Consider the following 24737-nt stretch of genomic DNA (forward strand, 5'->3'; position numbering starts at 1 on the left):
GATTGAATGGCGGGGCAGACTCGATGGGCCGATTGGCTCCCATGTCTTATGGTCTAAAAAGGGAAAATGCCGGAAAAAACTCAATAGGTGTGGCAGCACCTGACAAAGGTCATCGACCTGAAAGGCTAACTCTGTTCCTCACTCTGCAGATGCTGCCTGACCTGCTGAGTATTTCCAGCGTTTTCTGCTTCCTTTAGGCTGCGTCACACCCGTCACCCATTATACTCTAGTTACTGAGTCCCAGTAAGTACAATCGAACCGACAAAATGGCTGCAGACGCTGGCACTGCCAGTCTCGACCATGTGGACCTTTTTATTCGCGTCAGCTTCCGAAAGGATGATGATTTCTCTCACGTACTCGGTCCTCCTTTACTGTGATCCAGGGTACCTGAAGCTGACGTGGAACAAATCCTGTTGTGTAGGTCCCGAGTTTGCGACGCCATTGTGTAAATAGCGTCGGTGCTTCGCGTTCTCTATAACTTCTACTCCAATTGTTTTCTCTTTTTTCTTCCTGTTCAGGCAAACGTGATTGCTCCTTTCGCGAGGGCGACAGTGAATTTCCGCCTCCACCCTGTGCACACAATGGAAGAGGTATTCCCAATATTAATTGAGCGGGGGGGTGGGGTGGGGGCGTGACCCTAAATGGGAACTCCTGTCTTTAATTTTCATTCAGTTACAGAGGTGGGATTGGAGGCAGGCAGGCCTACAGTTTGCCATTACCAGCTGGTGTGCCGGTCACCGGTCCGTGGTCAGCCACCAGACAGTTTTCACGGAGCACAGATTAGCGGCGAGGGTGACAGCTACCTGCCCGCGGTAGCCAATTATGACGCGCAGAGGGCCTGTTAGGGCTGCTTTGCAGACGCCAGCTGAAGTACAGCCAGGGGGTGGAGGCGGCAGACGATTGGCGGGGAGATACGGCACTCCGCTAGCCTAAGGAGCCCTGCCCCCACCCCGCACTTGCCACAGCGTAGAGCTACTCCTGCGGCCACTCCATGTCGATGGCCTTGCAGCTGACCCTCAATGTCTTTAAAAATTTGTAAGAGCTCTTCAGACAACGCCTCCATCTTGAGGCGTCCACTGTTTTTCCCACCTGCATCAGCAGCTCCCACCTCACATTTATTAGACTAGACCTGAGACTCATGAACCTGGAGGGAATTTTGAATCGACAACCTTCTGACTCAGAGGCAATTGGGCATTTACCGAGCCAAATGGACACACAGTAGTTACACGGCTGTAATGGAAAAATGTTACCATTCATTCTTTCGTTTCTTTGCAGTGATGGGCTGAAAAGACAGGGAGACACTGAACCCCATCCTCAAGCCTCAGGAGCCCACCCGCCCTCCTTAATTGGACATAGCTCACTCAAGCGGCCACTTAATTGGTCACTTTCTCCAAAATCACCCTCTGGATCCCTGACGGTGTGCCTGGGTTTCCAACCGCATTTCCTTCTAACAACAGGACCAGGACCCACAAGCAAAATTCCAACCCCGTACTTTAACTAAGCAAATGCCTCCGATTGCCGATTCTTATTATCAATGTTAATGAGCACATCCCAGTATCTTGGAAATAATTTTACAGTATTCATGCCGTCTAAGGGGTGAAGTTGCTCAAAAACCTTTCGCCAAAGTTCAGCAGCAATCGTGTGCGAACCGGCATTTGGCTGCAGTTAAGGTGGAGACTCCTTGAGGGATTCACCTCCAGTGTGAGTCTTCCTTTCCTGTCTCCCAAGTTGCTTAGTGATAACCATGCAGTAACAATGCCCTAAAAGAGTGTGGTGTCCCTTTGTGAATGGGGTTCAGTGTCTCCCTGTCTTTTCAGCTCATCACTGCAAAGAAACGAAAGAATGAATGGTAACATTTTTCCATTACAGCCGTGTAACTACTGTGTGTCCATTTGGCTCAGTAAATGCCCAATTGCCTCTGAGTCAGAAAGTTGTCGATTCAAAATTCCCTCCAGGTTCATGAGTCTCAGGTCTTGTCTAATACTTCAGTGTAATAGTGAGGGCATGCTGCACTGTCAGAGGTACTGTTTCTGGATGAGACATTACACCAAGTCCTTCCCAATTCTCTGCTTAAGTGAACGTTAAGCCATTATTTGAAGAACAGGGCGGTTCTCCCATTGTCTTGGCCAACATTTATCCTTCAACCAACAATCACCAAAACAGATGAACTGGACATTTATCGCATTGATGTTCTAAGATCTTCCTGTGTGCAAATTGGTTCCCCCTTCCTGATCAAGACTTATTTATTCTAATTAGTAGGGCACGGATCAACCTCAGTTCAGATACCTCCTACTCTATATGGTCTTATTGGTATTTGCTGAACAGACCATTGGATGAGGTACCACAGTGCCGCAGGAATTTGTAGTTCCAAATCCTGACACAACTCTATGTTCAGTAGAAAGAGAGAAAAAAAGGACAAAAAATTGGGGGAAGTGCCATCTTCTTCTTAGGCAGTCCCTCAGGATCAAGGATGATTTGCTCCCTCTCCATTTCGATGGGTTCTGAGATGGCTGGTAAGCCCAGCACATGATCTGCAGTCTCTGCCGCATGTGGGGCAGGTGGTGTTTGAAGGGTGGGGTAGATGAGTTGTTTGGAGGCTTGCGTGCTCCCTCTGACACCTCAACGAGGTCTCTCGATGCGCTTGGTGCCTTCCTGAATGAACCTTCTCCATTTTGATCAGTCACAGGCCAGGGACTCCCATAAGTAAGGGGATATGTTTCACTTCTACTCTACTATTCAGCCTACTCGATGCGCAAGCACACAATGCACCGACGTACTGCATATTGTACATCCAACACAGAATAATATTAGCTAAAAGGACATTATTAGGTGCAAATGATAAGGTTGAAATTCTCTAATGAGAAGAGAGGGACAACTGCTTTGTAATTAACTACTCCCTAATGAAATTGCAAGCATCTGCAGCTTTGAGATATGTAATTTCTGAGGCTATATTAATGTAAGCAGATCATTAATTGTGAAAGAAAAGAGACTTGTTTTACATTAATAGAGGAATTGTACCTCCAATGCTGGCACATTGCATTCCTGGGTTCTGATGTTACCTGAAGTAACTTATGAATCACTCCAGGTAGTAGTGAACAAACAGACCATGAGATTAAGATATTTGCTTTATTTTCACTGAATGCAGTTATCACTCCCCACTATTTTTTTTTTTACTGAATCTTTAACTCCCTTCCCACATATAAGACATTGCATTGACCCTGTCCTTCAGGTTTATGTTGGAGCATCGATCTGGGGTTTCAATTCACGGGAATGTGGGAATGCCTGGATTAGTAAAGTTCATCAAATTCACCTTCCACCATCCTGGGGAATGGAGTCATTGATTCAACTTGGCAAAACAATCTCTATCAAATACTCGAAATGACAGGGAGAAATCCCCAGTGGTGGAAAGCAATCAGCCCAAAGTCACCTTTTGCCTCCGGAGCATGTTATAAATCTCTTCACTGTTAGACTGAATGCAACAGCTCAAAGCCTATGAGCGATGATCACAAAATATTTTCCGTCAATTGTCAATGAAAGCTAATGAATTGTGTTACATCCGACTTTCTTTCCAGCTTCTCCATCAAGTTCAAAGTATTATTTCTGATGAACGAGTGAAGATTGAAGTTCTACAGCACCATCCCTCGCTCCCGTTGAGTTCTTACAATGACAACTCATTTGGGTATCAGGTCATCAAAGGAACAATTCGAGACGTTTTCCCTGCAGTAGCCATTGCTCCAGGTAAGAGAAATTCCTGAACTAAAGGGTTTGCTTTACATTTAAATTAAAACAATTATGATGACTAGATTCCCACAATGTGAGAGATATTGGCCCGCTAGTTTTCCATCCCCTGATAATGCTGAGTGGTTTCCTTGGCATCTGCTAAATATTCTACAAAGTTCAGACCAGTAAAGTATATAATTGCCTTCTGGACTTGTGACTAAAGTGGTTTTGGAGTCTATATTGGTGCATTATAGTCATGTTATTGTGGAAATGTAACCCATCAATTACTAGTAAGTGTGGAAGAATGACACAACCTGGAGTTGAGGCCCAGACTGACCAATATTCAATCCAGTCTGGGAACAAAAGGGGGGGTGAGTAAGCTTGCGCAAGCCTCTGTCTCTGTATGTTTTTAACTTTGTAGAAGTTCAGCAGAAACCCAATTCCTTCAGCGATGCAACCCTCGTGAACTGTCTTAAGCTCCTCTCCCGCCTCTTATGCGTTCGCCTAACCATTAGGCAGCCATGCTTCAGACTCTAAAATTCCTTCCCTAAACCTTTCCACCTCCCTTTATTCCTTCTAGTCTACCCCCGCCGCCCCCACCGCCTGCCTCCACAATTAATCTCTTTGGCCCGGCTTTAGATTATCTCCACAAACGTATCCTTATTTGGCCTGGCATCCATTTTTTCCTTTGTGTTTCTGTGAAATGCCATGATAAACAAATATTTTTCTACTTTAAGTAAACAACATAATTACATGTTATAGTTTTTGTAAACTCCTATCCTTGTTTATCCTCCTAAAATATATTACATTGCTCTTATCAACATTAAATTGTATCTACCACCGGTCTGCCATTTCCACTAACCCAATTGTCTTCCTGAAGTCTTTACAATCCTTTCTACTGCTTTTGTATTATCATTAAATTTTGAGATTGTGCCGTCTAAGACCAAAACCAGATGACCTATATATAGCAGGAGGAGCACCGTCCCTAGTACCATGTCCAGTTGTCCACCAACCCAAGCAGCACACGTTCACCCTAAGGGCAGAACTTTCTGCTTGATGCCCAAGGGGGCGAACGTCCTGACGCCATCGCGATGTTCCGCTGGGCGGGCGCACGATGAAGTCTGACGCGTGCCCACCATTAATTAACGGGCCGGGTAAGGCCCTTAAATCGTCAATCGATGGCGATTTTCAGCCGCCCGCGCGATCTTCGGGTGGGCGCAACGGGCAGGTGGGTAAGAGACTTTTTAATCAAACTCATCCCCAGGCGGGATAAGAGGGCTCAATGGGGTTGTCAATCTGGTCTGTGAAATATTTATTACAGAGAACCTTGCCTGTGTGATCTGTAGCAGTTCGGAATGAATTCGAGCAGCTTTCTCTGTACCTTGAACCTTCAGTTCAGCAGTCTGCAGACAGTAATCTTTATCGGGCCTGCAGCTTTCCAGAGGCCTCCCTTTAACCTGGGGGTATGGGTTCTGACCTCTCCACTGGAGGCAGCTCCTCTGAGCAGGAAGGGAGGGATAGAATAAGGAGGAGGCCAGGAGTGGACACTCAGCCTCCAGGGGAGCCACCTTTGGGAGGCCAGGCGCAGGCACAAGGGACGCAGGGTCAAGAGGTTGTCCAAGGTGGAAGGGGCTGCAGAAGACGCCACAATCCTGCTGCCAGGGTTTACAGGCAGCGAAGCAGCTACCTCAATATGACTGAGGGGCAGTGCCGAAGGAGGCTCCGTCTCTCAAGGGAGACGGTCAACTATATCTGTCAGATGATTGGCCCTGAGATCTCCCTGAACTGTGTGGGTGGACACCCCATACCAGTGGCTCTGAAGGTCACAGCTGCCCTCAACTTCTATGCCTCTGGCTCCTTCCAGGGCTCGGTGGGTGATCTTTGAGGTGTCTCCCAGTCAGCTGTCCACACTTGTGTCAAGCAGGTTACAGACGCACTGTTCGGACGGGCATTGACCTTCATCCACTTCCGCTGGGACCAGGTAAGTCAGACACAGCGAGCCAGAGGCTTCACGGCCGTTGCTGGCTTCCCCCGTGTCCAGTGTGCTATAGACTGTACACATGTGGCCATCAAGGCACCAGCAGGTGAGCCCGGTGCCTTCGTCAACAGGAAGGTCTTCCATTCCATGAACGTGCAGATAGTGTGTGACCACAGGATGCTGATTCTACAAGTCTGTGCAAGGTACCCAGGCAGCTCCCACGACGCTTACATCCTGAGACACTCCCAGGTGCCGGGGCTCTTCAGTGCTCCAGCCCGGCTGGATGGGTGGCTGCTGGGTGACAAGGGTTATCCCCTCAGAAGGTGGCTCATGACGCCTCTCCGCCATCCAAGAACAGAAGCTGAGCAGCGGTACAGTAGGATCCACGGCACCACAAGGGCTGTGGTGGAGAGAGCCATCGGTCTTCTCAAGGTGCGCCTCCAATGCCTGGTCTGCTCAGGGGGCGCACTCCAGTACCCCCCAGTTTGTGTGTCTGTGATAGTGGTTGCATACTGCGCTCTCCACAATCTGGCACTGGAAAGGGGGGATGCAGTGGACGATGAAGATGTTGATGCAGTGGATGCGGCTGCACATGATGAGTCCAGCAGTGAGTCCGAGGATGAGGAAGCACAGGGCAACGATGAGGGGCTAAACACTGACCCGGGACTACACCAAGGAGGCAGGGACAACAGGGAGACTTTAATCCAAGGAACCTCCGGGTAGCTCCACACAAATGGATCAGCAGGAGCAGCCTTGCCCGGCGCTTCCATACTCGCCACTTAAGTGTTAAATCTGCCAGGTCATCAGCTGCAACTAAGGGCTTTGGACATAAACTTCAATGTCCACTCAAACACTCATGATATGTATGTAAAACATACAAATGCAGAACAAAGGAGCCACGCTCAGTTATGGTAACACATCTGGTTTTAATTTTCACCATCAGAAGTTCTCACTAAGTCAAAACAAAACATTTTTCAAGCAGAAATGAATAATAAGCACCAAATCACAGGCCAACACAAAAGCACCAGTGAGAAACCCGTGGTGTGCTTAATGTGCCTTATAATTATGTTTCCGGGTGCTAAGTCTTGGTGCTACACCAGCGCTGGGAGTGGTATCTGAGCCAGCCCTGCTGACTCTGCTGTCCTGTGGGCCTCGATGACCTTGGCGGGTGTCCTCTGGCCCGTGGAGCCTGTGCTGGCCCCGCCTGGGAGGGAGTGGCCAGTTCCACAGCTGCATCTCCCCAGTCATCGCAGCCTCAGTGGATGCTACGGTCACTGGCAGAGGGGCGGAGGAGCTGCTGCCCTCATCTGGAACGCCCTGAGATGTGCCCGCAGAGATGGCAGGCAGCTGCTCCGCCAACGTGAGGTCACCCCGGACCTCCCTGCTCACCGTCGATGGATGGGCAACGAGCTGGGAAGCTTGAAGCCCACACCATCTCCCACATTGGCACTGACCGGCCGTGGCCACTGGCACTGTGAGGGCTTGCAGGCTCGAGCGTAACCCCAGGAGGAGTTGCTTGTTCTTCTGGAAGCCCCTCTCCACGAGAGTGGCCACCCTCTCCCTGGAGGAAGCTGACGCTCTGCCATGAGGCTCATTGCATCAGCGATGCTCCGCGTGGACTCCTCAACCACGGACACCAAGCGATGCACAGCCTCATGTGTCTCTCCCAGATGATCCCGGCCGCATTTCCTGCAGCTGCTGCGTTGCGGATGACTGCAGAGGTACATCATCAGGCCCCAACTGAGCATGTGCCTAGTCCCCTGCAATCAACAAAAGTACAGCACAGAAACAGGCCCTTCGGCCCTCCAAGCCTGCGCCGATCATATTGCCCGTCAAACTAAAACGTTTTGCACTTCCGGGGTCCGTATCCCTCTATTCGGATCCTATTCATGTATTTGTCAAGCTGCCTCTTAAACACCACTATCGTACCTGCTTCCACCACCTCCTCTGGCAGCGAATTCCAGACACTCACTACCCTCTGCGTAAAAATCTTGCCTCGCACATCTCTTCTATAGTTTTCTCTTCTCACCTTAAATCTATGTCCCCAATAATTGACTCTTCCACCCTGGGGAAAAAGCTTCTGACTAATCTGTCCATGCCACTCATAATTTTGTAAACTTCTATCAAGTCGGCCCTCAATCTCTGTCGCTCTAGTGAGAACAATCCGAGTTTCTCCAACCTCTCCTCATAGCTAATAACCTCCAGACCAGGCAGCATCCTGGTAAACCTCCTCTGCACCCTCTCCAATGCCTCCATACCCTTCTGGTAATGTGGTGACCAGAATTGCACACAATATTCCAAGTGTGGCCTAACCAAGGTTCTATACAGCTGTAGCATGACTTCCCAGCTTTTATACTCAATACCCCTCCCGATGAAGGCAAGCATGTCATATGCCTTCCTGACTACCTTATCCACCTGCGTTGCCACTTTCAGTGACCTGTGGACCTGCAGATCCCTCTGCCCGTCAATGCACTTAAGGGCTCTACCATTTACTGTATAATTCCTGCCTGTATTAGACATTCCAAAATGCATTACCTCGCATTTGTCCGGATTAAACTCCATCTGCCATTTCTCCGCCCAAGTCTCCAACCATTCTCCAGACCTCTGGGACCTCACCCGTAGCCAGTGAGGATACAAAGATTTCTGTCAAGGCCCCAGCAATCTCCTCCCTTGCCTCCTTCAGTACTCTGGGGTAGATCCCATCTGGCCCTGGGGACTTATCCACCTTAATATTCTTCAAGACACCTAACACCTCCTCTTTTTTAATCTCAACATGATCCAGGCTATCTACACACTCTTCCCTAGACAAATCAACCACTAAGTCCTTCTCTTTGGTGAATACTGATGAGAAGTATTCATTTAATATCTCTCCCATTTCTTCTGGCTCCACACACAGATTCCCACCTCTGTCCCTGAGTGGGCCTACCCTTTCCCTGGCTACCCTCTTGCTTTTTATATATGTATAAAAGGCCTTGGGATTTTCCTTAATCCTGGTTGCCAGTGACTTTTCATTACCCCTTTTAGCCCTCCTGACTCCTTCCTACTTTCTTTATATTCTCCACGGGCTTCATCTGTTCCCAGTCTTCTAGCCCTTTTGAATGCTTCCCTTTTCTTTTTGACTAATCTGACAATATCCTTCGTTAGCCAAGGTTCCTGAAACTTGCCACGCTTTTCCTTCATCCTAGCAGGAACATACCGGTCCTGAATTCATATCAACTGACGTTTGAAAGCCCCCCACATGTCAGTTGTTGATTTGCCCTCAAACCTCCACCTCCAGTCTAGATTCCTCAGCTCCTGCCTAATATTGTTATAATTAGCCTTCCCCCAATTAATCACCTTAACCCGAGGACTCCTGTTATCCTTATCCACCAGTACCTTGAAACTTACTGAATTATGGTCACTTGACCTTGAGGTTCCACTTCCACAATCTCATCACCGTGAATAGGACATATGCTGGAGTTCTGAGTATGTGCCTGTCTGCATCTCCTGCAGGTTGCCCCCAGGCTAGTCATGTGTGACTAAGAGCAACACATGGTGTGGGGGGGAGAACTCATCTCCTCATGAACCACTCAAGCATGGGCACTATCGGCTTGACCACCCAGCGTAGGAAAAATGCAGTCACGACAGTAAGACTGTGGTGGCGGGGGGGGGGGAGGGACCTAAAAGGGTAAGGCTACCTGCTGGGTTAAATGCCCAATGCCAACATGGTCCTCACCCTTCCAGAGCGCAACAAATCGATGAAGCGCTTGCGACACTGGATCCAGGTGCACCGCACCACGTCGCGGGAGCTCACCACCTCCGCCACCTCCTCCCAGGAACGTTTGGCCATGTGGGGGAGCCTCCTCCTCCCATCCTGGGGGACCAGGACCTCCCACCGTGGCGCCACCTCCTCGAGGAGGGCAGCAAGGCAGGCGTCAGAAAAGCGAGGGGCACAGTGCCCCCCCCAAACCCCGGCCCTACCCTCCTGCCTGGCCTGCTCACCAGCAACGCTCTGGGGAGCCCATCCTCTGGCTGTCATTCACAACCTTGGAAAGGTTGCAGCAACTTTAGAAAACAGGCCGCTCGGGTCTCCATTGGACTGGGCGGTCTGTGCGCCCCCCCCCCGCAGCCCGCCCACTCCCGCTGTCCTCGGGAGTCGGAAGTGCGCTGGCCGTCCGCGCAAAATGGCGGCACAGCCCCAATCACGGGCGCCGTTCAGGTTCACACCCGTCCGCCCGCAGCTGCTGCTGTTCCGCCTACTCAACGGGCAGGAAATTCTGCCCTAAATCTTTAGTTTCCCTCTGTCAACCACTCTCTACCCACGCTGCTATAATCCTCAGATAACGTCCTCTTGGATTTTTCTGACCAGCTCCTTGCGGCCCTACCCAATCGAATGTCTTCTGAAAACCCAACACTGTCTGAAGTTGTGGATTTCTACAATGTTCTCCTGATCTTTGACTGTAATTTAGTGGAAATCTTTCGAGAAAAATCAAAAGCCGGCATTTTTGGCCATCTGTGGCTGCTTTTCCAATGGGAGCCATCAATCTCCTACCCAAGTTACAGAGTAGATTGGGAGGGCACCCAGGAAATTTCAGGGGTACGTCTACTGCACTCTCTTTATCTATCTGGTTGCTCACTTCACCAAAACGAAGTATTAAGTTTGTCAAATGTGACTTGCCTTTAACAAGCGGCTGAGAAATGGTGTCTGATACAAGAGTGATACTTATCATTCATGCAGTGAAGGTCAAGAAAAATAAGGAAAACATAGTCTGTTACTTGCTAATTATTTTCTTTCTTCTGCTTTGCCACTAGGTCTCTGTATTGCGGGCACAGATACCAGACACTACCTGAACCTGACCAGGGAACTCTATAGATTTACACCAATGATGGTGAAGCAAGAGGACCTATCTCGGTAAGAAGTCATCACAACGACATTAATCAAGTTTTAACCGTTCTCTTTTTGAGCTCCAAGCCCAGCTACACTGACCATAAGCAACTCTTGGCCATTGCCTCGTGTTGAAGAATGCTGGTATAGTGAATGTGGTTGCCGAGTGAGTGTGTTTTTACCTGTCTGGTTCCGACTCATTATAACTACCTCAGTGAATAATTTTCTAACTTTATACAGAGAACACAGGACAGATTAGTTTGAGGTGCAGGACTGCGACAGAAAACAATAAACCAACCAACCTGAGTCTGAGTTTCAAGTAAATAAAGATTTTAATTCAAGCTCATGCTGGGAGAGACGTACCCTGGTTAGTTTCCCGGGTAAAAACAAAAATGCCTGGAAAAACTCAGCAGGTCTGACAGTGTCCGCGGAGAGGTACACAGTTAACGTTTCGAGTCCGTCTGACTTTTCGACATGTTTCCAGGGTGTCTGTCTCTGACATAAAGTCTGTGTAAAAAAAAAATGTATAGCTTTTAGTTATCATATTTCATTACACTGCTTGGTTACAACCTTTAATTACTTTAACTCAAGCATCACAAAACCTAATTAATGAGCTGAACGAATCAAGTTCGCATATGTGCCCTGTTATCTAACCGTTTTGCTCTTGGGGAATTCTATTAGCACCTGGTATCCAACAGCCCCCTGTCAGTTCTCTTATCTTCTTAACACCTTGTTTACTCAAGCTGTGAAGGCCTTTAGGCCTTTGAATCTTACAATTTGCATCCTCATCCGGGTCCCCACAGTAATGGCTACGTATCCCATCATGCTCAGAGAGGGCTAGCTTCAGTTCTGTCGAAGGGTCATGAGGACTCGAAACGTCAACTCTTTTCTTCTCCACCGATGCTGCCAGACCTGCTGAGTTTTTCCAGGTAATTCTGTTTTTGTTTTTGTTTTGGATTTCCAGCATCCGCAGTTTTTTTGTTTTTATAGGAGAGACCCCTGGTCAGCCATACTCGATGCAGAGCAGAGCCCCTCTCATGCTACAGCCTCTGGCTTCAAGCCAGCAATCTGTTCCCATAAAAATAAGCTACAGAAACAGACTTAAGATTGTGCATCAGCTGCCTCATGCACCTCTAGACACAGGAAGATCATTGAAAGAGAGAGAGAGAGACAGATCATTAACTCCTTCTTATGATTCCATACAATGACAGTTTCAAACCTTTAACCTAATCTTGTTCCTCATGTTTCTAACACATAATTAACTATCTTGATATTCCCAATTATGCGCTTGTATCTCAATTGCGTGTTTTCATTTTAGATTTTGAAGCAAATTGTTCAACTCCCGGCTGCCACTTCAACCCTTTGCCTGCCACCTTAACCACAGGGACCACCGCAGTTCGAGAAGGCAGCTCACCACCACCTTCTCAAGGGGCAACTAGGGATGGGCAATAAATGCTGGCCCAGCCAGCGAAGCCCACATCCCGTGAATGAATTAACTCATTGCCCACCGCCTTAACTCTCCATTTGTGTCGTTCCTGCCAGGCCAAGGGGTTAAAATATCCCCCTGTGTAATTGCAGGTGATGTTAAATACCTTTTCTTCTGCCACATTCGTCCCCTTGTTCTTCCTGAAGGTGTTGGTTCTTTTCTGAAGCCTGATCCCGAGGTACTGGACAAGTGGGCAGGTCAGTCGCTTGTGAACCTTAGACGAATTTTCAGTGGACTGTTCGACCTGTAGGGCATCACCGCAGCCAAGACTTCATTTTCACCTAAAGTCCACCCACACCCACTCCGAACAGGGAACAGCAGTTAGTGAGCAGGAGCAGGAGACCTGACTACTGGTCTTCCCAGCTCAGCTACATGAGGCTGACAGTCCTGTCTCTGCAGCCATTTCGACAGCGAGCAGATAAACCAGCAGAGACTGGGGATGGAACAGGACCTGTTCCTGGTCTGCTTGGCTTAGCTGTGAATCAACAAACTGGATCACCAAACAGGCGGGCTAGTATGAAACGTTATTCACAAGAGTGGTAACTCCCTTCCAAAATGGTGCTGATTCATAGATCATCGTACACGTTAGATCAGGATTGTCCAACCTGTTCACCTTGGGGGGGGTGGGGGGTGCCACATCTCCAAACTTTTCTCATTCAAGGGGTCGATGCGCAAATTTCAGAAAATTAGTTTGGCACAAAATCAAACATAAATTTTTTTAAGAGCTGAGGTATGAAAAGAAACAACGTGCTGAGTGAAAAAACAGTGTGTAGTAAATAAAGATTTAAATTAAATTAAAGTGTGATCGGGTGAGAGAGTGTGTGTCTGGCTCACTCCCAAACTCAGGGCTCACTCACTCACCCTCACCTACTATGAGGGTGCATGTTGGTGCCGTGTGAGGGTGAATGAGAACTGGGAGTGAGCCAGACTTGTGGACACACTCTACCCCCTCACACACACTCCCCTCACACACTCTACCCCCTCACACACACTCCCCTCACACACTCTCCCCTCACACACTCTACCCCCTCACACACACTCCCCTCACACACTCTCCCCTCACACACTCTACCCCCTCACACACACTCCCCTCACACACACTCCCCTCACACACTCTACCCCCTCACACACACTCCCCTCACACACTCTCCCCTCACACACTCTGCCCCCTCACACACTCTCCCCTCACACACTCTCCTCACACACTCTGCCCCCTCACACACACTCCCCTTACACACTCTCCCCTCACACACTCTACCCCCTCACAACTCTACCCCCTCACACATTCTGCCCCCTCACACACACTCCCCTCACACACACTGCCCTTACACACTCTCCCCTCACACACTCTCCCCTTACACACTCTACCCCCTCACACACACTCCCCTTACACACACTCCCCTCACACACTCTCCCCTCACACATTCTGCCCTCACACACTCTGCCCCCTCACACACTCTCCCCTCACACACTCTCCCCTCACACACTCTCCCCTTACACACTCTCCCCTCACACACGCTCCCCTTACACACTCTACCCCCTCACACACACTCCCCTTACACACATTCCCCTCACACACTCTCCCCTCACACACTCTGCCCCCTCACACTCACTCCTCTCACACACACTCCCCTCACACACACTCCCCTCACACACACTCCCCTCACACACACTCCCCTCACACACTGCTCCCTCATACACACTCCCCTTACACACTCTGCCCCCTCTCACACACTCCCCTCACACACTCCCCTCACACACTCCCCTCACACACTCCCCTCACACACTGCCCCCTCACACACGCTCCCCTTACACACTCTCCCCTTACACACTCTCCCCTCACACACTCTCCCCTCACACACTCTGCCCCCTCACACTCACTCCCCTCACACACTCTCCCCTTACACACACTCCCCTCACACACTCTCCCCTCACACACTCTGCCCCCTCACACTCACTCCCCTCACACACTCTCCCCTCACACACACTCCCCTCACACACACTCCCCTCACACACTCCCCTCACACACTGCCCCCTCACACACACTCCCCTCACACACTCCCCTCACACACTCCCTCTGCTCCCGCACACTCTCTGAATCTCTCTCCCACCCTCATTGCCTCGCACTCACCAGCCTCCCTGACACATTCTCAGCCCCCTACACACACTCACCCCCCCCATACACATTCTCAGTCCCCTCCCCCGTACACACTCTCACCCCCTCCTCACTCTCACACCCCCCTTCAACCCCTCACACTCCCACAACCTTCTCACACTCTCTACCACCCTCACAATTTCTTTCCACCCCCCCTTTACACTGTCTCTCCCCCACCCCCCACCCCCCTCACATTCTCTCTCTCTCTCTCTCTCTATCTCTCTCTCATGTAGTCCCCAATCACTCACTCACTCAGATGCCAGTGGGCATCGCTCCAGCCCGCCTGGGTTCTCCACTCCCCCACCAAGAATCTCCACTCCTCGGGAACCCCCACTCCCTCAGCCCCACAGCCCATTGGCTCCCGTTGCCCCCGCTGCTGGTGTTTACTGCTCCGCCCACACACCGATTGTTTCTCTCCCACGTTCGAGGCTGATAGAATCGCTAACTGAGCCTTTCAGCAGCCAACGCGGGAGAGAAGCGGCCAGCGCTTGGAGGAGCAGCTCTGTGCGGAATATCCCAGTCAAACACGACGTTGGACAAGCTGTGTTAGATGCTGATGCTTCAGGTTGGGGAGTGAGCAACCGGGAGGTTTTATTAGTGCAGCCAAGTTGCCATGGGGTGAAATTAAAATCCCAAGTCATGCAGACAGAGATTAAATAATACAAGCCCCTCCAATTCTGTTGCTTTCAATTTTATGCAATTGGCTCCACGTCAGTGAGACAAACTCTGTCCAACCAGACGCAGCTTCTTGGTGATTGGATACCATTCCAGAAGATAGCCCCTGAGGACAATTCTTCTCACCACCAATGATGAAACTCATATATAGCACCTTTTACATAGTAAAACACCCCATGGTGCCGGAGCCACATAGGGGAAGAGCAGGGTCTCGAAACTGGAGGACCAATCAAAGTCCTTCCAGCTTGAAAGGAGCATCAGGCTGCGCTAGAAGGTGAGTAAAGGGGAGGGCGCTTCAAGATGGAGGCACCCGCTCTCTGCCGATCTGAAACGTAAATTTTAAGCATATTTAAGTGTATTTAAGACCGAGATGGACAGGTTCTTGCTTGGTAAGGGGGCTCAAAGGTTACGGGGAGAAGGCGGGAGACTGGGGTTGAGAAACTTATCAGCCGTGATTGAATGGCGGAGTAGGCTCGATGGGCCGAATGGCCTAATTTCTGCTCCTATGGTCTTAAATTTTTTTGAAAATGGATCCTGCAGCCAGGCGACCATTGTGAGGGGCGGAGTCGCTCTTCAGGGGTTGGGGGGTGGTGGGGGGGCCTGTGGCTGCTCTTCCAACCAGGCAGCCTAGATCTGCCTGGAGTCCTGGCCCCCTGGTCTGGCCACCAGGTGCCCACCTCCAGAGACGTGACCTGCACCCCCCCCCCCACCCCCCACCCCCATCAGGGCAGGAAGATCCCAGTCGGCTTCCTTTCGTTTGCCTCTTAGCGAGCTGTGTCAGCCACCCATCGCGTGCAGGCCCAGCGGGGGGGCCCTGGGCCTGGGAGCTACCGCACCGGCCAGCGGGGGCTGTTTTTTTAGCTCCCACCCGCCTCACCCCCTGACCCCCAGGGTGGGCTGGTCCGCCCCAAAAGAGTGGGTCACCCGCCTGATGGGAAAGGCGGAACTTTCCGGTCCCGTCCGCCGCAGGACTGGAAATTCCCGCCCAAGAGTCAACGGACCTTTTGCTGGTCCCGCCAAATTTCCTGTCCCACCCGTGGCGATTCCCACCCCGAAGCGAAGATATTTGCTCATTCTGTCGCCCAGATACTGTAATAGAACAGCCTGTGCCAGCTGCACCTTTTCTGATGGTCTTGACCTTGGTGGCGTTGATTCATTCTATCCCTTGAACTGATTTTGTATCACTAGATGGTTTAGTCATATTTTGTGGCGTAGAAGCTGCTGACTGGGTAAATGCCTTCCTCAGCGAGACTCACCGGGCCGTGAGAACCCTGACCTGTGCCGTGAGTAGGTTTCAATGCTCCGAGCGACAAAGAGCGGTCGCCCTTTGAACTCACGGAAGAACCAGAGAATTGCCCTCAACAGGGATGACTTGGACCTTTGATAACAGGATGAATTCAGTCGACAGTGCGAAGGCTACTGAACTCCTGATCCAAGAAACAAGTCACGTGGGGTAACTGAACAGCGAATGTAACGATGATACGGACGTACAGTTAGGAGCAAGAGTAGGCCATTCGGCCCCTCACGCCCACTCCCGCCATTTGATAAGGTCATTGTGTGCCGTTCTGGAATCCGCATTACAGGAAGGATGTGATTGCACCAGGGAGAGTGCAGAGGAGATTTACCAGGATGTTGCTTGGGCTGGAGAGTTTTAGCTGTGAGGAGAGATTGGATAGACTGGGGTTATTTTCCCTGGAGCAGAGGAGATTGAGGGGGGACATGATTGAGGTGTATAAAATTATGAGGGGCATAGTTAGGGTAGACGGGAAGGAACTTTTGCCCTTGGTGGAGGGATCAATAACCAGGGGGCATAGATTTAAGGTAAGGGGCAGGAGGTTTAGAGGGGATGTGAGGAAGAATTTTTTCACCCAGAGGGTGGTGGGAATCTGGAACTCACTGCCTGAAGGGGTGGGAAAGGCAGAAACATTTAAAAAGTATTTGGTTGTGCACTTGCGATGCTGTGGCGTACAAGGCTATGGGGGTAGTGCTGGCAAATGGGATTAGAATAGTTAGGTACTTGTTTGACCAGCGAAGACTCGATGGGCCGAAGGGCCTTTTTCTGTGCTGTAAACCTCTATAACTCTATGATTCAAATTCTGATCTGAATGTGGCCTCAGCTTCATTTTCCTGTCTTGACCTTTTCAAAAGTAACCTCTGGTCATCTGATGCTCCAGTGCACTGTAGCGTTGTGTGGTATAACATTCAATTACAACTCTACACACTAACTTGAACAGTCATCCTGACAAGCACTGAATAATGGTTTTTAAAATAGCGCTTCTTATCTTCCTCTCTATCTCTCTTTCTTGCAGGATACACGGTGTGAATGAAAGACTATCTGTAAAGAACTATGAAGAAATTGTCAAGTTTTACTTCCGTCTAATGCAGTATTCTGATTTTTGGAAACTACCGTTTCCTCACAGTGCCTTGGGTGACTTGTAGCGAGTAAGTCCCCAGATTGACACAGCCTGCTCCATCCCTGAGGTTTACCAACATAATTCATGTGGGTATAGTTGGATTACATTCCCATGAAATCCAGTGAAAATTCAACTATGATTATCTCTCCCTTAAGGAGATTTGTCATTCTTTGTAGACCTTTTTTAAGGGTTGGTGATGAAGGGATTAACAGAAATAAGAATACTGAAATACCTCAGTGACTCGGTGTATGAAACAGGGCTCATTTTTGGTCGGTGCTGTGTTGGTTTGGTCTGCTTGGACTGGGAAAGATAAAGGGTGCGTGGGGTCAGGGGAGAAATCAGCCAGGGTGACCCCTTCCGAGTGCATTGCAGCAACTTAGAACTGGAAACGTTCGTGTGTGGATGGGGGAAGGGCAAAGGAAATTGCTCATTTAGACTGACTGGCTACAATGATAAAGAAGAACCAGAGGGATTGGAGAAATACTACCTCCTGTGGAACAGTGGTGCAACACCATCTACTGCCGATGTCATCCAAGAGGCGCAGAGAGCAAAATTCGGAAGGAAAATACATTCTCAAAACATGCAAATACCTACAAATTAACATTGTCACATCAAAATTTGAAAATATACGTTTTACTATTGGCTGAAGAGAAGAATGAATATGTAGTCTTGTCTGAATTTATCTGCTTGGCGAATACTATCAAACACCTTTTCAGCGATACCCTTTGTGTATTTAAATTTGGTGATGTTTTCACAGTGATATTTATACATGGCTGCATCCCTTGTCTGGGGCAGCCGCACTGTGAAGTGTGTATTTAAAAATGATTTGTTCGGAAATTATACACTGTGGATTGAGGCCCCCTCGTGTCAGGGCATTCTTCCTTGCCATTCTTATGGCTTCATAACACTATTCTTAGATTTACCAGATAGTATTATAATTATTACAATGATAAATGAATAAAACAGATATTTGGAACCCAGATGTGTTGCTGTTCCTTGCATTCTTTGGGGAAGAATCCCCCCCCCCCCCCATTGGGGGTGGGGGGCTGGAGTTGAAGAGAAGACGTGGGCAGGCGCGCCTCCGATCAGTGCCCCCGGTTGGGGGGGTGCGCCGCCATTTTACGTGGGCGGGCCAATTAAGGCCTGCCCATCGTGACATCCGCCAGAAAGCGCTATGTGCTCCCTGTGTGGGCGGGGGGGTGGGGGCGGGGTTATTCCCTAAGCCACATACGGACGACATCACTCATCTCCCCGAGGCTAAGTGCTGCCTCAGGGAGATCGGCGCCAAATTCAAAAGTGGTCAATGCCCAAAATTAAAATTTCCCTGACATGTCCCCTCATGTGACACTGTCGCCTGAGTTGGGACGTGACCATCGCTTTCATTCGAACTTTTATTAAATTTTTTAAAATCTACATGAAACCTCATCCCGCCCGTGGATGAGGTTTTATGCTTTTTCTAAAGCCCGCCAGGGCTCCCGGTCTACTCGCCAACCTTAATGTTGGACGGGCAGGTCCATTAACAAGCTCAGTTACGTTTTCAATGGCCTCAATAGACCGTCGGCGGGTGCACAGCTGACACGGCTGCACCCCCACCAACCTGAAAATGGAAATGACTTTGGGAGTTCCGCCCGGCGCCATTTTACGCATCGGCGAGCAGGCCCCGACCCCCCCCCTCCCGCTCGCCGACCTCAATATCCTGCCCTCAAAGTAAAAGGACAACCAAATGTTGAACACCTGAGGCAGGCCGACACTTTGAGAAGCTTTTTCTCTCACGCTGCTTGTCTCTAATTGATTTTAGTTCCATAGATTGTAAGATTATAGGAACGTGAGAAATAGGAGCCGGAGGAGGCCTTTCAGCCCCTCGAGCCTGCTCCACCATTCAGTCAGATCATTACTAATCTGACTGTGGCCTTAGCTCCACTTTCCTGCCTGTTTCTCTTTACCCTTGATTCTCTTGTCGATCAAAAATCTGTCTAATCTGAACACAAGTCTAATGTTCCTTCAGGCAGTTTATTTGATATGACCATTGTCTCCATTTCAGTCTTCTATCCTTAAGACAGTCAACTAAACTGGTCCGAAACAGGTCTTCTGAAGCCAAATTTATGCTATGCTGTCCTACCAGAGGCTTTAAAAAGAAACATTGCTGCTGGCAAGACCATATTCAGTGCCCTGACAATATGGTAGTGATGGTCCAATTAATGCGCCTGTGTGTGTAAAGTAGGTATCGTAAGCACAGAACGTAGAGCTTTATTTTCTGTCCACTCATAATCAATAGGCAGGAAATCTATCTTACATAAGAGCGAACCACTTGTCCACTTTACAACCCCACCATTTCTCAAAGATATTTATGTCTTAACCCTACGGAGATGCCCTGAGTTTTGTGAAAGGCTTATTCTGTATAAATTAATTTTGCAGAGTTTGAATGCCAGTCTCTGTGCTCATACAGATTAGGCCCTTCGAGCCTGCTCCACCATTCAATCAGGTTATGGCTGATCTGATTGTAATCTCGATCCCACATTCCTGCCCATCCCCAGTGACCTTTCACCACCTTGTTAATCAAGAATCTATTTACCTCTGCCTTAAGGATATTCAAAGACTCTTCTTCCACTGCCTTTTGGTGAAGAGAGTTCCAAAGACTCACGACCCTCTAAGAGAAAAAAAAGTTCTCCTCATCTCTGTCTTAAAGATTGACCCCTTATTTTTAAACAGTGACCCCTGCTTCTAGATTCTCCCACAAGAGGAAACATCCTCTCCACATCCATCCTGTCAAGACTCCTCAGGATCTTATATGTTTCAATCAAGTCACCTCTTACTCTTCTAAATTCCAGTGGATGCAAGCCTAATCTGCCTAGTCTTTCCCCGTAAGACAACCCACACATTCCTGTTATTAGTCTAGTAAACCTTATCTGAACTGTTTCTAATGCTTTTACATCTTTCCTTAAATAAGGAGACCAATGCTGTACACAATACTCCAGACTGAGGTCTCACCAGTGCCTTGTACAACTGACGCATAACCTCCCTTGTGTGATCAACTCCCCTCTCAGTAAATGATGACATTCTATTAGCATTCCTACTTCATGCAGCAAGGCAGCCAGATCCCTTTTGAATCTCAGAGTTCTGTAATCTCTCACGATTTAGATCATTCTTCCTGCCAAGATGGACAATTTCACATTTGTTCACGTTAACCTCCATTTGCCAAATGTTTGCCCACTCACTTAACCTATCTATGTCCCTTATTTAAATATCTATAGAAGCTCTTACTATCCGCCTTCATATTACCAGCCAGCTTTCTCTCCTACTATAATTTTTCCCTCATTAATCTTTTTGCTGTTCTTTGCATTCTTTCCAGTCTTCTGACCTGCCACCTGTCTTTGCGTAATTTTATGCTTTTTCTTTAAGTTTGATGCTGTCTTTAGCTTTTTTAGTTAACCACAGACGGTGGGTCCTCCCCTTGGAATTTTTGTTTCTCCTTGGATTGTATCCTGTGTATTCTGAAATATCCCTTTAAATGTCTGTCACTGAACCTCTATTGACCAATCCCTTAACCTTATTTGTCAGTTCACTTTAGCTAGCTCTGCTTTCATGCCATCATAATTGCCCTTATTTATGTTTAAGATACTAGTCTTGGACTCACTCGTTTCTCCCTCAAAATGAACGTGAAATTCAACCATATTATGATCACTGCCACCTACAGGTGCCTCCACGATGAGGTTATCAATTAATTCGACCTCGTTGCTCAATACCAGGACTAGTATAGCCTGCTCTCTGGTTGGCTCCAGGACATGCTGTTCTACGAAACTATCCTGAAAACATTCTATGAACTCCTCATCTATGCTACCTTTGCCCATCTGATTTTTCCACCTATATTTAGATTAAAATCCCCCAGGATTATTGCTGTACCTTTCTGACAAGCTCCCGTTATATCTTCTTTTATACTCTATCCTACCATGTAGTTACAATTAGGGGACCTATGTATCACTCCCACAAGTGACTTCTTACCTTAATAATTTTTCATCTCAACCCAAACTGCTTCTAGATCCTGGTTTCCTGAACTTAGGTCGTCCCTCTCTAATGTGCTAATGTCATGATTAATTAACAGAGTCACCCCTCCACCTTTTCCTAACTTTCTGTTCTTCCTAAATGTAACATACCCTTCAATATTCAGGTCCCAATCTATATCAGCCTGTAGCCACGTGCTTGTAATGGCTACCAGATCATACTTATTTATTTCTACTTGCGCTATCAGCTCATCTGTTTTGTTTTGAATGTTATGTGCATATAGAAACAGAGCCTTTAGTTTTGTCCTTCTATTATTTCTGTATCATCTAGCCTTTTCTGCTGATTCACTCTTAGACCTTACTCTCTGTCCCTTCCTGTCCTGGTTTGTTTATCATTTCCCATATTAATACCTTTCTCCCTTGCCTTGTCTCTACTCTTTGCTTTACCACATCTTCCCAAATTTGATCCCTTGCCCCCACTATTCAGTTTAAAACCCTCTCTACTTCCCTAGTTATGTGACTCGTGAGGAAATGAGCCCCAGCACGATTCAGGTGTAGACCACCCCAAGTACAGATCCTACTTTCCCCAATACTAGTGCCAGTGCCCCACGACCCGGAGCCCACTTCTCCCACGCCAGTCTTTGAGCCACGCATTCATCTCCCTAATCTTATTTGTCCTATGCCAATTTGCACGTGGCTCAGATAATAATCCAGAAATTATTACCTTTGTGGTTCTGCTTCTTAATTTGGTGCCTAGCTCCTCATACTGACTATGCAGAGCCTCCTTCCTCATCTTGCCTATGTCGGCAGTACCGACATGGGCTACAACCACTGGATCGTCCCCCTCCCACTGCAAGTTCCTCTCCAGTCCTGAGCAAATGTCCCGAACCCTGGCATCGGGCAGGCAACACAGCCTTCTGGACTCTCACTCTTTGCTATGGAGAAGTGTCAATTCCCCTCACTATATTGTTCCCTGCTACCACCACATTCCTTTGTGCTCTCCCCACTTGAATGGCTTCCTATACCTCAGTGCCATGGTCAGTCAGCTCATCCACCCTGCAGCCCCCACTCTCATCCAAACAAGCTGAAAGAACCTCAAACCTTTGGGGTAATTGTAGAGACTGACACTCCTGTACTCCTGCCCTCTGGGTCCCCTTACCGGCCTCGGCTACAGTCACACCTTCCTGTCCAAATCAGAAGATCCTATCCTAACAGGTATGATAGCCTTCTGATACAAAGTGTCCAGGTAACTTTCCCCCTCCTTGATGTGTCGCAGTGTCTGCAGCTCAGCCTCCAGTTTGATGACTCTGAGCCGAAGCTCCTCAAACTGCAAACACTTACTGCAGATGTGCTTGCCCTGGATAACACTGGTATCTAGGAGCTCCCACATGCTGCAGCCATGACACATCACCTGTCCTATCATACTTACATGCTTTAATTAATTACTTAATTATTTTATTCAATTATTTATTTTCTTTTTTATGTTTGTTAATCTTATCACATTTTCTGTACTGTTTTAAACCTTAGGAATGGAATAGATCTTGATCACTTACCAGGTACTCACCAAACAACTAGCCTCTTCCCCTGTAACAGAGCAAAAACCAGTTCCTACAGGGTGAAAGAGAAAAAGCTAATGCGGAGCACCACCCTCCCCTCTCATTGAACTCTCTCAGCTCTCACACTACATTTAGGTCATGCACTCATTGCTGGTCATACTGGGAATGTCTGAATTTATATGTTCTAAACAAAGGGGCTAATTGAGTCTCTGGGTCTTCTTTTCACTCAATCTTCTAGTTACTTGTCTCTGGGTCCTCTCCCTCTTCATTGATGGTGACAGTTGGGTAGCAGTATGTCATCATCACATTGATCCTCTGTCCTTAAGAGTAACAGGAGGAAGGGGGAGAACTTGAAAAGTTTAATTTAGATTCTGCTGCTTTTATGGGGAATGAGATCAATCTGCCCTATAATGGCAACAGACTAAGTCGGTCTCTGGCTAGCATTGATTGGTTTGAGGAGGAGGCGACAAACAATTTGGGATACTTGGCAACACTTCACACTAACTTGGTTAGTAATTGGCTCATGCAATTCTCTTATGACAAACCAGCAGTCAATGACTAACTATTGAAGAGCAATTAGTTCCTACACCAGCTAAGGAAATATAAAACCATGTCCAGTGTTTGAAAATACGTTTGGTCAACTTAGGCTCCAGGGTACAATATAAACGTGAAAATGAACATGTCGACCAGGTTTCCACATAATTCAGCTCATCTTCAGCAGATAAAGAAAGGCTAGACTAAGAAAGAGATTATCTAGCATTGCACATAAGCAATACTGTTTGAGTTTATGCCATATACCACAAATGAATATAATATGGAACTGATGAGCAATTGGGTTTAATGGCATGCTCTGTTCCTTTAATGGTTGGTTTCAGAGCAACTTGAGGCAATGTTCACCTCACTCGTCCATTTACCTAGCTACCTCTCTGTCCGGCATTCAGCAGTTAGGTGCGAAAACTGCTGGTCACGTTTCGAGATGTCACTCATGACAACTATCCTTCACATATTGGTTTAAGTCACACCATTCCAAGTCTCTGGCCTGCTCCCTATTTAAAGCCAGTATCACAGCCTTCAGGACATGCCTCCACCCACCCCATACTGCTTCTCCCCCACTCCCTGAAAATGGAAAAACATAGAGAGAATGAAAAATGGCAGGAGAGCAACAGGAGGAAGAGAGTAAGAGTGACTTTGAAAGCAGCAAGACAGATACAGAAGAGAATTTTTATTTTTGACTGTGAACGGTGCATCAGTTGATAAAAAATAAAGATCTTGCATTTTTATATTACTTTTAAGGAGAGGCCAAAGCACTTTATAGCCACTGGAGTGTTATTGAAGTATGGTCACTGTTGAAATATGGGAAGTGCAGCGGCCAATTTGTGCACAGCAAGCTCCAACGACCGACAATGTGATAATGTCCAGATTGCCTTTGTTAGTTAAACAAAAAAACTGCGGATGCTGGAAATCCAAAACAAAAACAGAATTACCTGGAAAAACAGCAGGTCTGGCAGCATCGGCGGAGAAGAAAAGAGTTGACATTTCGAGTCCTCAAGACCCTTCAACAGAACTAGGTGAATCCCAGGAAGGGGTGAAATATAAGCTGGTTTAAGGTGTGTGTGTGGGGGTGGTGGGAGGTTTGGGTGGGGGGAGAGAAGTGGAAGGGGGTGGCGTGGTTGTAGGGACAAACAAGCAGTGATAGAAGCAGATCATCAAAGGATGTCACAGACAACAGAACAAAAGAACCCATAGGTGTTAAAGTTGGTGATATTATCTAAACGAATGTGCTAATTAAGAATGGATGGTAGGGCACTCAAGGTATAGCTCTAGTGGGGGTGGGGGACCATAAAAGATTTAAAAATATTTAAAAATAATGGAAATAGATGGGAAAAGAAAA

The 24737-nt window shown here is 48.0% G+C and overlaps 1 protein-coding gene across 2 annotated transcripts in view; it reads left to right on the forward strand.

The window, feature by feature from the left end:
* LOC121282287 (N-fatty-acyl-amino acid synthase/hydrolase PM20D1-like) overlaps positions 1 to 24737 on the forward strand; it is a 117209-nt gene that overhangs the window by 86944 nt on the left and 5528 nt on the right. The window contains exons 9-12 of one of the 2 annotated variants that reach the window (XM_041195931.1): positions 519 to 590; positions 3573 to 3738; positions 10490 to 10589; positions 17188 to 18272. In XM_041195931.1, the coding sequence (XP_041051865.1) occupies positions 519 to 590; positions 3573 to 3738; positions 10490 to 10589; positions 17188 to 17317 (468 nt within the window). In that variant the 3' untranslated portion in view covers positions 17318 to 18272. Of the gene's footprint in view, positions 1 to 518; positions 591 to 3572; positions 3739 to 10489; positions 10590 to 17187; positions 18273 to 24737 lie in introns of those variants that run through there. The other variant, XM_041195932.1, reaches the window with a different exon arrangement.

The sequence above is a fragment of the Carcharodon carcharias genome, chromosome 9 (assembly GCF_017639515.1).
Source record: "Carcharodon carcharias isolate sCarCar2 chromosome 9, sCarCar2.pri, whole genome shotgun sequence".
NCBI classification, from domain to species: Eukaryota; Metazoa; Chordata; class Chondrichthyes; order Lamniformes; family Lamnidae; genus Carcharodon; species Carcharodon carcharias.